The sequence below is a fragment of the Rhagoletis zephyria genome, unplaced genomic scaffold (genome assembly GCF_001687245.7).
Source record: "Rhagoletis zephyria isolate East Lansing unplaced genomic scaffold, Rhagoletis_zephyria_1.1 Rzeph_scaffold_03981, whole genome shotgun sequence".
NCBI lineage: Eukaryota > Metazoa > Arthropoda > Insecta > Diptera > Tephritidae > Rhagoletis > Rhagoletis zephyria.
The window spans coordinates 16,674-31,819 of record NW_016161064.1 but is presented as its reverse complement, the minus strand read 5'-3'; the positions used below and the strand labels follow the sequence as shown (position 1 = coordinate 31,819).

General features: G+C 34.0%; 1 protein-coding gene across 1 annotated transcript; it reads left to right on the top strand.

The window, feature by feature from the left end:
- Positions 1 to 7,938: 7,938 nt before the first annotated feature.
- LOC108370051 (uncharacterized) lies at positions 7,939 to 8,929 on the top strand. Its single transcript, XM_017625287.1, has 3 exons — positions 7,939 to 8,006; positions 8,069 to 8,258; positions 8,314 to 8,929. Exons 1-3 carry the CDS (start codon positions 7,969 to 7,971, stop codon positions 8,587 to 8,589), a joined length of 504 nt encoding a protein of 167 aa, XP_017480776.1. The 5' UTR covers positions 7,939 to 7,968; the 3' UTR covers positions 8,590 to 8,929.
- Positions 8,930 to 15,146: the final 6,217 nt, after the last annotated feature.

Below are 15,146 nucleotides of genomic sequence, written 5' to 3'. Positions count from 1 at the left end.
AACAACCCTAGAGCTAAGGGAGTGTCAAAACTCTGTCACTAATGAGCAAACCTTTAATTATTTAGAGCGTTCCAGCATGTCTACGATTTCCAGGTTTTGCAGGATTTAGTCCAAAGTCGTTCCGTACGCCAAAAATTCTGTATCTGGGAACACTCTCGTGAGAGTAACTGAGCAACTGTTCCCAGAATGAAGTTTCAAGATTTAGTCCGGAGTTTTTCTTCTGGCAAATTCATCAAAAGTGGCAAACGATAGGTAGAGTTCCATTTGTGTACAAAAACAGAACGCGGTGAAAGCAAATAACCTTACATTTGTTAAAAAATGCCAATGCCCGCTTACTTCGCGGCGCCTAATAAGAGCTTTTGCGTTGGCCAATGCAAAAGAGCGTTTAAAAACAAAATTAGCCTGTAAAGTCAAAATTTTTGATTTAAGTTGAAACCACTAAGGCGCATTATCCTCCTCACACATAGGCCAATAATAGTAACGCTGTGATACCATATGGAATACCGTAATCTTTTTGTATGATCTTGCAATAAAAGTTCTTATAAGAAAAGTCAAGAGCACAGAAGTGCGTTTTCTGTTATAGGAGGGCCAAGAATCCTCGCTGTCCCACAGGATGAAAAGTTTTCCGGTACATTGCTAAATGAGTCGTGTGATCTCTTAAGTATCTTTCAAATGAAGCAATTGATATACCTACGGTGATCTTTCCTTGTTAATTCACCACTTTGACAATCCGTGGTAAAATTTATGAACTGATTTCTGGGTAGATGCAAGACCGCATGATCGTGCATGAGGGCGTCAGAAAAACTTAACCCCATTCTTCATTTAGACATCTGAATACTAAATTCGTATAACTTAAACATAGTGCCAAAGCAGACCAACCACACGGGGTTTCTATACATTTCGTCTGCAGCGCCATCCATTGGGTTCATTTTCTGCAAAACCATTGCTTACCATAAAATGAATACGTGTTATGAATTTCAACCTTAACTCCAGCGGCACTAATCAGGTAAATTTTAATCAAAAGAATTTTCCATCATACAGGTACATAGCTCACATTTAAAATTTGAACGAAATCGGTTAATAAATACGATTTTTATAAATAATTCTACTCCAGCAACACCTAGCGAGTTTTCTAGTAGCGTGTAATTGGACCATATATGTATGTAAGATAACCTCCGACAATCTGACGGAACTCTATTCAGTGTTTTTTGAGTTTATTCCGAACAACGAAAACGGCTATCATTTTATGTAGATAGGACAGTTTATAGCGAAACTCGTAAAGCAAAGCTCCATTCTTTGTGAAAAATTCAAAAAAATTCTTCAAAATTTTCACATAAATTTTACCTTACTGAAAATTAAAAACAAAGTTACAATAGTTCAATGGGATTTAAAAATCTAGGAGAAAATTGTTCCCAATCGAATGATACTTGCGCGTTTACGTAAATGTATATCGAGCCAGCCTTTCCAATAATTACCACTTTTCGGCATAACTACGGTATTGATAACATATGTAGCTGTGTAGAATTTCAGGACGTTAGCGTAAGCAGTTCCAGAGATAAGCTATATGAGAAGTTCAGTTTGTATGGAAGGAAGGAGCCACGCCCCCTTTCCCAATGNATTGGTTTTTTACGTTTTAAACTGTATACGAATTTTAGGAATAACCAGAGCTACATACCGAGTAAATTTTTGGTCAGAATATTTATTTTCAAGGTGTTGCCAAATATGAACCAAGTCGATGCAGCCGTTTAGTAGTTTAGTGAAATACATTGTAAAGAGAACTGTATGAAATTNTTTACAAATTTTAATGAATACAATTTTTCAATCAGTTGGCAAATCCCCTAAAAATATTTTCAGCATTAAAATTTCCTAGCCTCTTTAGTTTGATGCCAATATTGCAATATTTAATTTATGCTATCAATCAAATTAAATTAAAGTTTTCAAATAGGTGGCAACCTTCCACAAAAATATTTTCATCTGTAGGCCTTTGTAAATTTCTTTCTTTTGACAGCCATATTGCAGTATATTACTGTATCAATTGACCTAAATTGAAATTTTAAACACAGGTGGCAACTCTCTAATTTTTTCTTCTATATTGGAAGCTAGATCTCTAGCGATACATCGGTGAAAACTGCATTCAATTCCATGTTTTCGACTGATGNTTTGACAGCCATATTGCAGTATATTACTGTATCAATTGACCTAAATTGAAATTTTAAACACAGGTGGCAACTCTCTAATTTTTTCTTCTATATTGGAAGCTAGATCTCTAGCGATACATCGGTGAGAACTTCATTCAATTCCATGTTTTCACCTGATGCGCGTACAAATATACAGACGGACAGAGATTCAAATGTTCTAAAAATTGTTTATTTGGCTTCTGTAACTTTAATAAAAAACCACCATATTAATTTTTCTTTAATATCTATAAGGTACAGACATCGACCTGTTACAATTTTATACTATGCCTCCATTAAAAGATCTACCTATTAAGATTTAATAAATCTTGTTGCTAAATCTTAACCGTCTCCATTGCCACAACGAGATATGTTTGACGTTCACATTTTGAAATATTTGACGTTTGATTATGTATGTTTTTATAAATACAGTTGCGGACATTGAAATACACACAAAATGGTAAATAGCAACATTTGCTGAAAGAAAATTTTTTAAAATTCGGTAATGGTTTGGGGAAATAAACTCTCTTCTTCATAAGCCGAAAATCCAATCGTAGGCCTTTGGCATATCATGAAGACCTAGCTAGCAAAAATGACTGCCAATGCATTTCTTGAGTCGAATTGAGTTCTAGAGGATTTTTTGTGCAATGTTACCGAAGCAGAACCATTTTCTGAATTTTCTAAATTTTATGTCGTAGCGCGTAAAGATTTATAGGAAGCGAAGAAGACTCTGCATTATATTATCATAAAATATATTTTCTGAATTTTTAGTTTTTAAAATAAATACTCTTGATCTATTAAAATAATATATTCTTGATCTATTAAAACAAAAGTTATGTAAATACTAATAATTTGGATTTAAAACTAACCAAAATATAAAAACAGCCGTAAGAATACGAAAATGCATGTTTTTTTAATCGGCTGGATTTCAATGTCCGCAACTGTATATTGAAAATACAAATGTCATTTGACTTATGGCATTTGAATATGTGGATGCCACAACTAACAAATTATATTTATTGATCAATATTATTGAAGATTAAACGAAGTTTTAACTTAAATCTACTGCCTTTCGAGATTTAATTTTATATGACAAATCTCGAAAGATTTAACGTTAAATCTCGTCAGAGGGCTAAATCTTCATTAAATCTCGCAATGGAGACATAGCCTTATTATATGTAAAGATGTAGATATAGATTTCATTTATTTTATCAATTTAATACAATAAAATTTTTCAAACAGGTGGCATCCCTCCCTAAAAGTATTTTCGGCAATAGAATTTCGTAAGCCCCTTCAGTTTGATACCCATATTGCAATATTCAATTTATCTTATAAATTAAATTAAATGTAAATTTTCAAACAGGTGGCAACTCTAAAAAAAATAAAATAATATTTGTGGGTGTAAGCCTTCTTCAGCCTCTTTCTTTTGACGTCCATATTGCAAAATTAATTGTTTCTTATCAATTCACTTATACTCCAATTTTCAAACAGGTGGCAACTCTCTAATTTTTTTCTTTCTATATTTTAAGTTAGACCTCTAGCAATACATCGGTGAAAACTGCATTCAAATCCATGCATTCGTTTTCGAGTGATGCGCGAACAAACATACATACAGACAGACAGACAAAAATTCTAAAAATGGTTGATTTGGCTTCTAGTGCTCTAATAAAGACCCCCCACATTAATTTTTCTTTAATATCCATAATGTACAGACATCGACCTGTTACAATTTTATTATATGTATAGATTAATATTTTCTTATGAATATGGAGCTTGTTATACATATAACACCGCGCGATAGTAAATTTTAAACACAAATATCAATATATTCGCGAAACCATGCGCCAAATATTGTAGATTGCGTTTTTAGTTTCAAATGTTTAGTTCAAAAATGATTTAAAAAGTTCAGAGAATGAGCTTAGAGAAGAAGTATGGGTATAAAATTAATGAGGAAATCCTGTAGAATTTAAACAGATTAAAGCCTCTGGTGCAGAAGGGCTAGTAAATATTGAAAATGTCATTTAAAAACTTTATCATTGAAATTTCGCAGTATTTGTTTTTGAAAAAATTATATGTTAAGGGCTTATATAAACTTGATAGCACCCTCGAACTTCGTTCTTCTAGCTTTGTCAGCTTAAAAATTACCTATTCGTCCTTGTGAATCCAAAAATTAAAATTTTTTAAATTCTAAAGAAATTTCCTATTGCATTTGTTACCCGAATTTGTATTCTACATTGCATTGCATTTTTTTAATGATTTTTGGAATTAATCATATCTTTGAAATTACAAGGTCCTTCAAAATAAATCCTGCGGTCAGAAAAAAAATAAAAACGCCACTTTAAATAAAAAAGTAGGTTTCAAACCCATTTATTTATTATTTATTTCATGGTAGGAGAGCTTTTCAAACAATATAGAAGCAATTTTTTCGATTCAAGTTGTTGAAAAGTAATGAATATCTAAATCCCGGGACTAATCCAGGGATTCCGGGATTGTGACAACGCCATCCCGAAAATCGCGGGATCGGAAAAAGCCAAAAATAACATCCCTACCACGCATGCACAAGAACACCGTAATATGTAATATAGGGGAAACATGATACATACATAGGGCTACGCAAAGCAGTATAAAGCAAACAATCATTGTTCCAAGTTATTATAAGTAATTTGTAGAATTCACAAATAAACATATCAAAATCGATAGGTATACACATTTCGTATCTATCTCAACCCAACGTTAACATAGTATTTTAACACCAGCACTTCACGGTGCTATATTTAATTTCTACGTAAGTTAATGGCACGGCTTACTACGTAAGCACCTTAATACCAAACATACATATATGGTCAGCAATCAAACCGTGGGTCGTGCTTTACCTCGAAGCGCGTTTACGTCGTCTCGCTTACGAAACTCCTAGGAAAGCTCACACAAAACTCAATATCCAACAATCCGTATCTATACCATCTTTATAGCGTCTACATCGCTCCGCAAATTTCATTTTGTGAAATCGCACTCACCAAAGTCTTTTCTCAAAAATCGCGTTCACGTCGTACCGCTTACGTAACGCGGAGAAAAGGTCAATATTTCAAATAACTCAATTGTCTCTTCTTTATTAAAATCGCGTTTTACGTCATCTCGCTTACGTAACGCATAAAGAAATGTTGGAAAAGGGTTAATATTTTGATATAGCAACCGTTCTATTTTTTAACCAAAAACACGTCGTATCGATTACGTCACGCATAGCGAGGTTATATCAAGTTCTTTAATTTATAGCGAACTTTCGAGCGCTACTCCGTAGCTTTGCCTTGGTTCCAATCTTAATTAAAAGCTGTTTAGCCTCCACCATGTCGCTTGATCAGACATTAACTGCAAAGCAGAGACTGAAAATACCCTGCAAAAATTGCGACTACTACGTGAATGCATGTAAAGAATACTCCCTAAGGACCAAAGAGTACTCCAAAATTAACCACAATTCATATAAAAAATGTGGTCCAATTAACATTGCAATGTCCTAGGGCAGGACCATATACTCCACCTCTGCATTACATCAGAGTAGCACAAAACTACTCCAACATATTAACAATGGCATTGTTGTTATATTTTTTCGTTTGTACACGCTTTTTTCTTCATTTCACAGATGCTTTTTCGAAATTAATAAACACCAAAAAGAAAAATTAAAAATTACATGTTGTCTCTGACGGCATTCGAACCGGAACAAGCTGGGAGCTAACAACTAACAGCGAGCATCTCTACACGTTCAGCTACAGCCAGACATGCAAATGTTAGTCTGTTCCTTTGAACTTTGGACTAAAACCTGTGGAACTGTCAAACTACAATTTTACTCTCTCAAGTGAGAGTAAAAGGAGAACAGATGCAGAAGGGCACGGGAACGCAAAAAGCACTATTTCCTGTAAAAACGTCAGTCGGTTTGTTTACATGTCATTTGTACAACACTGATTTGGCTAAAATATCACTAAATAATTATTAAAATCTATACTTATTCAAACATTTCGTTGTTTACTTCCATTTTTTACAAATATAAGGTTCTTTGCTTTCACCGCTTTTTGTTTTTGCTTGCTCATGCAAATCAGTTGATCGTTTGACACTTTTCATGAACTTACAGGAAAAGAAACTCTGGACTAAATCCTGTAACTTCTGTCTAGGAACAGTTGCTCAGTTACTCTCTCAAAAGTGTTCCCACTTACAGGTTTTATGTCAATAGGAACGACTTCCTGTAACTTCTGACTTAAGGCTCTGTTATGCATACTTGGCATTGCATGCACTGCTATACCATTTTTACGTAGAAATCAAAAACCAACAGTCTTTTACGTATGTAATGCTGTGCGTTGGGTAACCGCTTACACGCGAAGCTCATTTAACAGATTCCTTATGTGACAACTCTCAAGCAATGCCAAGTATGCATAACAGAGCCTTAAGTCCTGTAAACCGGACTGCTATTGGAACAGCCCATATGCTTTCAAATGCTCAACTTCAATCACATTTCGTTAAAACACGAGCAGTGATCGGGTAACAACAAACTGGTGCAGAGAGACGAGTTGATCCGCTACAGCATGACAGAGGAACACTTTTGTTAGTACTCCAATATACCTCACATAGACTACATGGTCCAACGATTTTTGCAGGGTAAAAGTTGTTTTACAATTTTTGACATCAAAAAGGCATAGTGAAAAAATTAGCTATAGCTTTTTCAAAGGTACCATTAGACTCATCTCACATTCTAGATTGTAATTCCTCCATGACTTTTAAAAATCTGACTTTTATCATTTTGAGCAAATAATACCAATTATAACTGATTTTTATTTTTTTAAGGCAAAAATAAAAGTTAAAATTTGCATTTTTTTTGAGCAGAAAATAATCGGTAATTGTTGCCTTTTATTTTTTCAGGCAAAAATAAAAGTCAATGTTACAAATAAAGTATTCCAGAGTAATGTATACTCAATTTAATTGTTTTAAAGCTCTTATCTGGATTCTAATAACTCACAAATACCAGGGTTAGATCAAATCTAAAAATATATGTACATCTTTTGTTAACGGCATCAGATCTGCACAGATCATTCGATTTTCAAAACTGAGGTTCCAAATTAAAGGGCTTGGCTTCTAAATGGAAAGGGTTGCTCTGTTTTAAAATTATAAAACCTGCACCGTTCGTTGTATTAGAAAAAGATTACGTTTCAAATGAGAAAGCTGCGTCTCTAGATATGCAAGAAGGTTTCATTATTTTGAAAAGGGGTTGCCACCTGCTTAAAAAATCATAAGACTTACACCGTTCGCGCAATTAAAAAAAAAATTATATAATATGCCATATAAAGGGCTTGGTCTATAGATCTGCAAGGAAGAACCTCTAATTTTTTAAAAAGGGTTGCCACCTGTTACACCTTTTTTTCGTGGAGAGCATCAGATTTACACCGTTCTCCTGAGTTTCAAAATGAGGTGTCAAATTATGGGTATACACCTATAGACGTGATTTGGTTTTTTTAAAGGGCCGCCGCCTAATTAAAAATGCATTGTTTAAAATATGATAGTAAAATATCACAATATGGGTTTGAGATTAAATTAATGGGTGTAATCACTGAACTCGTGTCAATCGAAAAATTTGTCGATATTGATCGCCAAATATTACCTTGAAATCATTGAACTCGTATCGAAAATCAATTTCTCGATGAAGTTGAACTCATTTGCCGACTCGATAAAATACTTTCCGTGGCTCATAGATGGCGTTGATTGCAAAATCATTGAAACCGTAAAATCGAAAATATTTTTCGATATCTATCCGTTGATGAGTTCGTTACGGAAATTTAAAGAAATGGAAACTTTGTAAGGATTTATGTAAACAATTGATGAGGACGCACTAAATTGTGTTTCCATGCATATTTTAGAGACAAGAGACAAAAATACACAAACAAAAATCAATTTGAAGTACTTGTGAACGCGATGAAGTTGCACCCTGACATAGCTAAAGGATTTTCCCAAAGAGCACCAGCCGAACTAAATACTTTTTGGAAAGATACTTCACAGAAACTAAATGCACTGGGCCCGCCAATCAAGTACAAAACTGGATGGAAGAAGGTATGAAAAATCAAGACATATCTACATATATTTATTAAAGTATTTTTTTTAATAGGTTTGGACTGATTTTAAGTTTGGAATCAAAAAGAAAATGTTAAAAAATGCAAAGCAAATTTCCGGAACAGGAGGTGGGCCCTTCAGCCAAATAACTTTAAGTCCACTCGAAGAGGAGGTCAGTGTAATACTTTCGCTCAATACATCAGTTGAGGGGTTGAAAGGCATTCGAAGTTTTGGATGCTCGCCAGTGAGGACAACAGTAAATACTCCCGATGAGAACCATGCAACAAGTACCCTTAATAAGAGACTCAAAATGAATCTTCATCAGATATAACGCCTGATTGTGTATTTCAAGTAGACCAGGCAATGCAACCCAATGTAAATACCGACGTTTCCTGTATACCACACAAGAAGCACAAAACAAACAAGGTGGGTCTACTTGAGGAGCAAATATCAATCCAAAAAAAGATGGAGGAAAATGTGTCAAAAGTACTAGACACGCTTGTTAAGCAACAAAGTGAACAAGTCCAAGGACAGTCCGAAACGAATAGGTGGCTTAGGAAACTCCATGAAAATGAAAAAGATAAAATCAAGGAAATGAGGCGACATAAAGCAGTTATGGAAAAAATAGCCATAGATAAACTAGAAATTAAAAAGAAAATTTTGGAATTTGAACTACAGCACTTAAACAAGCCTTAAATTTTCCATTTTTGTTCTGAATATTATTGTTTAATTAATTGTTTAGTTTTGTTGTTTTTACATAAATTGTTTTGACATATGTACATATGTACTTATATTAAAATAAATCTAAAAAACTATCTATTATTCTATTTGTTTCTTCGGTAGAGGTGTCAAACTATCGATGGAATTATCGATAGTATCGATAGTTTTATTTTTTGACCTATCGATGAGTAGTTAAACTATCAATAGTAGTAGTTGACTATCGATAGTTTAAAACCTCTAGCACAGCCGATTTTATTTATAATGTCTCCATGTAGCTGCGCGTCAGTTTTTTAAGTTTGTAAATTTTTTATTATAAGTGATACTTTCTATGTGATTCCTCCTTTAATGGCCGTTTCCTCAAGGAACCTTTAATTGAAAAGCTCCCTTTATATTTAAATGTTGCTTCAAACCATACGGCTATTTCTGAAGTAAAGCATTTCTATTATCGGTGTTTGACGTTTGTATGTTTCTTGACTGTAAACAAATCAAAAAATTATATTACAAAATTTAAACAAAATAAATCATATTTGAAAATTTATAAGCAATAATTAAACAAGGCAAAAGTGATTTTGTTGCGGCAAATGATAAAGCTGTTTTTGAGAGACTTTTTTATTCTGATTACGAGTCCGTAAGCATAAAGTTTCCATCAGCTTCAGATTTTGAGAAAAACGAAGTCAAAGTGTCAAAACATCGCGTTTTTTGCAATATTTTAGAAAGTCTAGCACAAAAAGCAAAAGGTGATAGAACCTTTAACTGGAGCTTAAATTAAAGCTATAACTCTCGTTATCCCTGCACCTTGACCTGATGGTCACTAAAAGTCATTTATTGAACAATATAAAAATACTGGAATAAATACTGTGCTATTGAAAAAAATAAATAAGTATTGCCAAAATCAGTTTTTGCTGTTAAATAAATAACTATAAATGACCTTAGGGATAAGGTTCTGGGATGGTATTTTAAGCGATTGTAGTCGAAAGTTCAAGCCTTAATTTCAGCCCACGTGGAAGGCTCTATCCCGTTTTGTTTAATTGCGGTGGGTAAATACTCAAACTTCGCACAAAATCAGGTTTTTCTGTTCAATAAATGACTATAATCAGGTCAAGGTGTAGGGATGATATTTTCAGGGATAGTAGTCGAGACTTCTAGCTTTAATTTAAGCCTAATACCGCCTTTTGTTTCTTGCTAGAGCTTCTAGAATGTTGCAACAAAAAAACGATTTTTTGACATTTTGACCTCGTTTTTCACAAAATCTGGAGATGATGGAAACCTTATGCTCATGGATTCGTAATCCGCACTGGCGAGTTAATCAAAAACAGCTGTAACTTTTGCCGCAACAAATTTTTTCCCATTTTTGTTGCCATGTGTTATAGATCATAAGAAGAAGCTTTCTTTACTAGGCTCATAATTTTGTTTTTAATTGTAAGCTTCAGTAATAGATATGTAAATAGATATATAAAATTCGATAATAAAATGCTTTACTTAGACAGAACTATACATGTTAAAGCAATATTTAAACATAAAGTGAATTTTAAAGTTAAAAGTAACTTAAGAAAACGTTTGTTTTTTTTGTTTTTCGATGCCGTCCGTGTTAATTTGGAACAGTTTTTAACATTACATTGACTATCGATAGTACTATCGATGGTAGCGTGTGACACTATCGATAGTATTGCTGGAAACTATCAACGAGTAATGATAGTTTTTTTCTGAAACATGGAAACTATCGATGGTGGCACTATCGATAGTTTTACAACTCTATTCTTCGGTTGGCACATCATCGAAATCATTGTCATCTTCATTGGTAGATATGTGAATTATCACTTGTATCCAGGTATGACTCAGGAATGTTTTCATTTGAATTATAATGCAAACGGATATTATGCAATGCACAGCACAAATTAACAATACGTGCTGCTTTATCTGGAGCGTAATGTAATCCTCGTTCACTGCAAAGGCAACGAAATACTGATTTTAATAAACCTATTGTCTTCTCAACAACTATACGGCCTTTAGCATGATAAGTGTTGAATCTTTTTGGTCGCATGTGATTGGTTCCCTATACGGAGTCATGAGCCACGGTTGAAGAGGGTATCCTATGTCACCTTTGCAAAAAATGTGGTTAATAAGTACATTCTTATAAGGTGGTACTTTTTAACAATGGATTATTCTGGCCTAGTATTATATTTGCATTTCCTCTCCCTCCTCTCATCTCATCTCTCTAAATAAATCACTCACTGAATAGGTAATTTTGTAAAAGCCTTACTATCATAACGTTGAGACTTGAGAATCCTTTGCGGTTATAATAAAAATGTTTATCTCTTGCCGGAGCCATTATTATACCTTTCATGAGCATGAAATGGTATTATAACTTTGGTCCGATGTTTGTAAGTACCAGAATAAGAAGAGATAGACCCATTAAAATGTATACTTAAATGCTCAGCACGTCGAGCTGAGTCGATTTAGCCATGTCCGTCTGTCCGTCTGTCTGTCTGTCCGTCTGTTTGTATGCAATCTAGTCTCTCAGTTTTCGAGATATCCGGATGAAATTTGGTAGGTGGGTGTATTTTTATAATTTATTAATCATTTGTCGGAACCGGAAGAATCGGACCACTATAACATGTAGCTCCCATACAACTGATTGTTCAGATATGAATTTTTTCGTTATAACTTCTCCATTTATGCACATAAGAACATGAAATTTCGCAATACTTCCAACGATTATCAACAGAATTCTTACAGTGAAAATACCAAATATCAGGTCACTTTTACATATAGCTCCCATACAACTGATTGTTCAGATATGAATTTTTTCGTTATAACTTCTCCATTTATGCACATAAGAACATGAAATTTCGCAATACTTCCAACGATTATCAACAGAATTCTTACAGTGAAAATACCAAATATCAGGTCACTTTTACATATAGCTCCCATACAACTGATTGTTCAGATATGAGATTCTTGGTTATAACTTCTAAATATATGCAGCTAGAAACATGATATTTCGCACTATTTTCATTCGATGTCAACAGAAAGTTTACAGCAAAATTAGCAAAGATCGGGTCACTATAACCTGTTCATTGCCCGCATACAACTGATTGTTCAGATATGGGGTTTTACTGTAAAACTCCTTTATTTGGACAGCTAAAACCGATATTGTATAAATAATAATACAAAGTCTACTGAGAAAATTGTCAAAATCTATGCTTATAATAATAAGCCTTATCTCGTATACCATTGATTGCTCCTATTCCAGTTTTTGCGATATATCTCCTTTATGTAGGAAGCTAAACCCATTAAATTGTGTTTCCGGTTTACATACCGATCACACAGCAGTGAAAATCACTTTGATTGGTGCTATATAAGGTATATCTTCCATACCTCTGATTGTTTAGATAAGATTTTTTCTATCTATGTGTGCTGTGAATATATACATTTTTTCAAATTCAGTAATCTGTTAAAGTAAAGTTTTCAGATGTTCATGAAAGGTATGAAGCCTTCGGCATAGCCGAAGACAGCGCTGCTCTTACTTGTTTTTACATGAGTTCCATCAACTGCCATTGTGACACCAGGAATTTTTGATTTGTTAAAAAAATATGTCTTTGCTTCCAATTCTGCGCTTGCAGTCATGGCAATGGAAATCCACCTTGAGCAAAGCCTGTACTCAAGGAAATTGAGTAATTTATCCAATATTCCACAGAATGTCGATTGGGCCACGTTTATATTGAAGTCCTTTCCAACACAATGCTGATAGCTGCCTGTGGCTAAGAATCGTAAGCATGCAGCAAGTTTTATTTAGGGAGAAAGAAACCCTTGTCTTTTGCAATTTCCAAATTGATTTTCGCATACCCCTAAAATATACATAACTGCTCTTTTGTTGATGCGAAAATTTTTGATGAAACTGCAAATAAGTAAGTATGTAAATGAAGTTTTGATGTTGTTTAGCTTAAATATTTCGACTCGCTTATAGTTATCCATTTGCAACACGTCTGTTGAACTATTCCTCAAATATCTGCGCTCACGACGAATGTTTACACAATCTTCATCTTCACTATCTCTTAAAAACAAAGCGATTGTATCCATTTTAAATTATTTCATAAACATTGTTTATTTATATTTGGCCGTTAATTGAAAATTCTGTTGATATTTTTTTGAGCTCAAGGCCGGGTTGAAATAAAACAATCTGTTTTCGTTGTTTTTAAATCGTCTATATTTCGACTTTAGTCAGACTGAAGTCGAAATATAGACGATTTAAAAACAACAAAATTTCAACCCGGCCTTGAGCTCAAAAAAATATCAACATTATTTCATAAAGAAAACAAAAAAAAACTGAAGCAAACAATTTCATTTGACAAATTTTTCGACACAACAGTTTTACTTTGTGGGTAAAGCAGCTTATCGACGGTATCAATAATCCCATGCAATTTTTCGATCGAGAATTCTTTCCGTACCGATATCAATGTCGATGCGGAATGGATGATTAGACCCAATATGTTGGTGTTTTTAATAGAGTTGCTACTTATTAAACACATTTATAACTATGAATGGCAAGTAATGTTTTAAGGGCATTCGATATTGCTATCAATCGAAAGCTAGTTATGAGTTGTTAACTAGATGACAACTCTCGAAAATTTGCATACATTTATATAAAGGCCATTTAACTAGCTGTCGTGTGATACCAATCACGAATGTCCTTAATACGTTACTTACCGTTCACAGCTATATATTTCTTAATAGGTGGCAGCTCTTAAAAGCACGAACATATTAATAATAATAATAATAGATTGGCGCTTACACCTAGGTTAGTGTTTGGCCGAGCTTATCCTCCGATTTGTGGCGCGCGCCTAGATGTTGTCACACAGAGCGGAGGGACCTACAGTTTTACGCCGACTCCGAACGGCGATTGTATTTTTATGAGAAGCTGTTTTTCATGGCAGAAATACACTCGGAGGTTTGCCATTGCCTGCCGAGGGACCACCGCCGTTAAGAAAAAACCTTTTTTCTATACTTTTGTGATGTTGCTTTGACCAGGGTTTGAACCCTGGCGTTGCGGAGTGGAAGCGCGCACTGCTTACCACTACACCACAGCGGCCGACACGAACATATTAATTTAGTATAAAAACCTTTTCGCTTTAATCCCATATTGCGATATTTTACTGAGTATCATAAGGTGGCAAACCTTACAAAAAATTAAACCCAAAGCACTTGGCACCTCATTTTAAAATCGAGAGAACGGTGTAAATCTGGTGCTCTGAACAAAAAAAAAATTTTAACAGCTGGCAACCCTTTAAAAAAAATAAGACGTTCTTCCTTGTACATCTGTAGACTAAGCCCGTTTATACGACATATTACATCATTTTTTAAAATTGCGCAAACGGTTTAAGTTTTGTGATTTTTTAAGCAGGTGGCAACCCTATTCAAAAAAATTAAACTTTCTTGCACTTCTAGAGGCCCTGTCCTTTCATTTTACACCAAATTTTTTTAATACAACGAACGGTGCAGGTTTTATAATTTTAAAAAAGGTGGCAACCCTTTTAAAAAATCTCATACCTTGTTATTAGAGGCCAAGCCCTTTAATTCGGAACCTCAGTTTTTAAAATCGAATAATCGGTGCAGATCTGATGCCGTTAACAAAAAATACCTTCATGTGTTGTATTTATACATAGTGCATACATATTTAGATTTGATCTAACCCTGGTATTTGTGTATAAGGGAGTTAGCAGAATCCAGATAAGAGCTTTAAAACTATTAAATTCGAGTATACACAACTCTGGAATACTTGATTTGGAACTTTGGCTTTTATTTTTGCCTGAAAAAATTAAAGGCAACAATTACCGATTATTTTCTGCTCAAAAATATAAAAGACAAATTTTAACTTTTATTTTTGTCTTAAAAAACCAAAAGGAAAATTACCGGGTATTATTTGCTCAAAATAATAAAAGTAAAAAAATAACTTAAATTGTTTGCTTTTTATTATATTTGCATTATCGGTACGGTCTCTGCTGCAAAGGTTATCAATTCTGTAAAAACTTCGAACAAGAGGATGTTGAGGACCATACCGACTCAATACTCGAAGTAAAATTACAGGAGCTGAATACCCGCGGGGAAAGTTTACGTGCCTCTTATTCAAATGTTTGCATAGCGGAATACTCGCAAGTTTCCGAAGAATTC

What these genes read in the sequence shown, in the direction of transcription:
- LOC108370051 (XM_017625287.1), top strand. Translation starts at nt 7,969, where the DNA reads ATGAGTTCGTTACGGAAATTTAAAGAAATGGAAACTTT. An exon ending in TTTAAAGAAATGGAAACTTT is followed by an intron (nt 8,007 to 8,068) that starts GTAAGGATTTAT and finishes TGCATATTTTAG; the next exon opens with AGACAAGAGACAAAAATACA. An exon ending in ACAAAACTGGATGGAAGAAG is followed by an intron (nt 8,259 to 8,313) that starts GTATGAAAAATC and finishes TTTTTTTAATAG; the next exon opens with GTTTGGACTGATTTTAAGTT.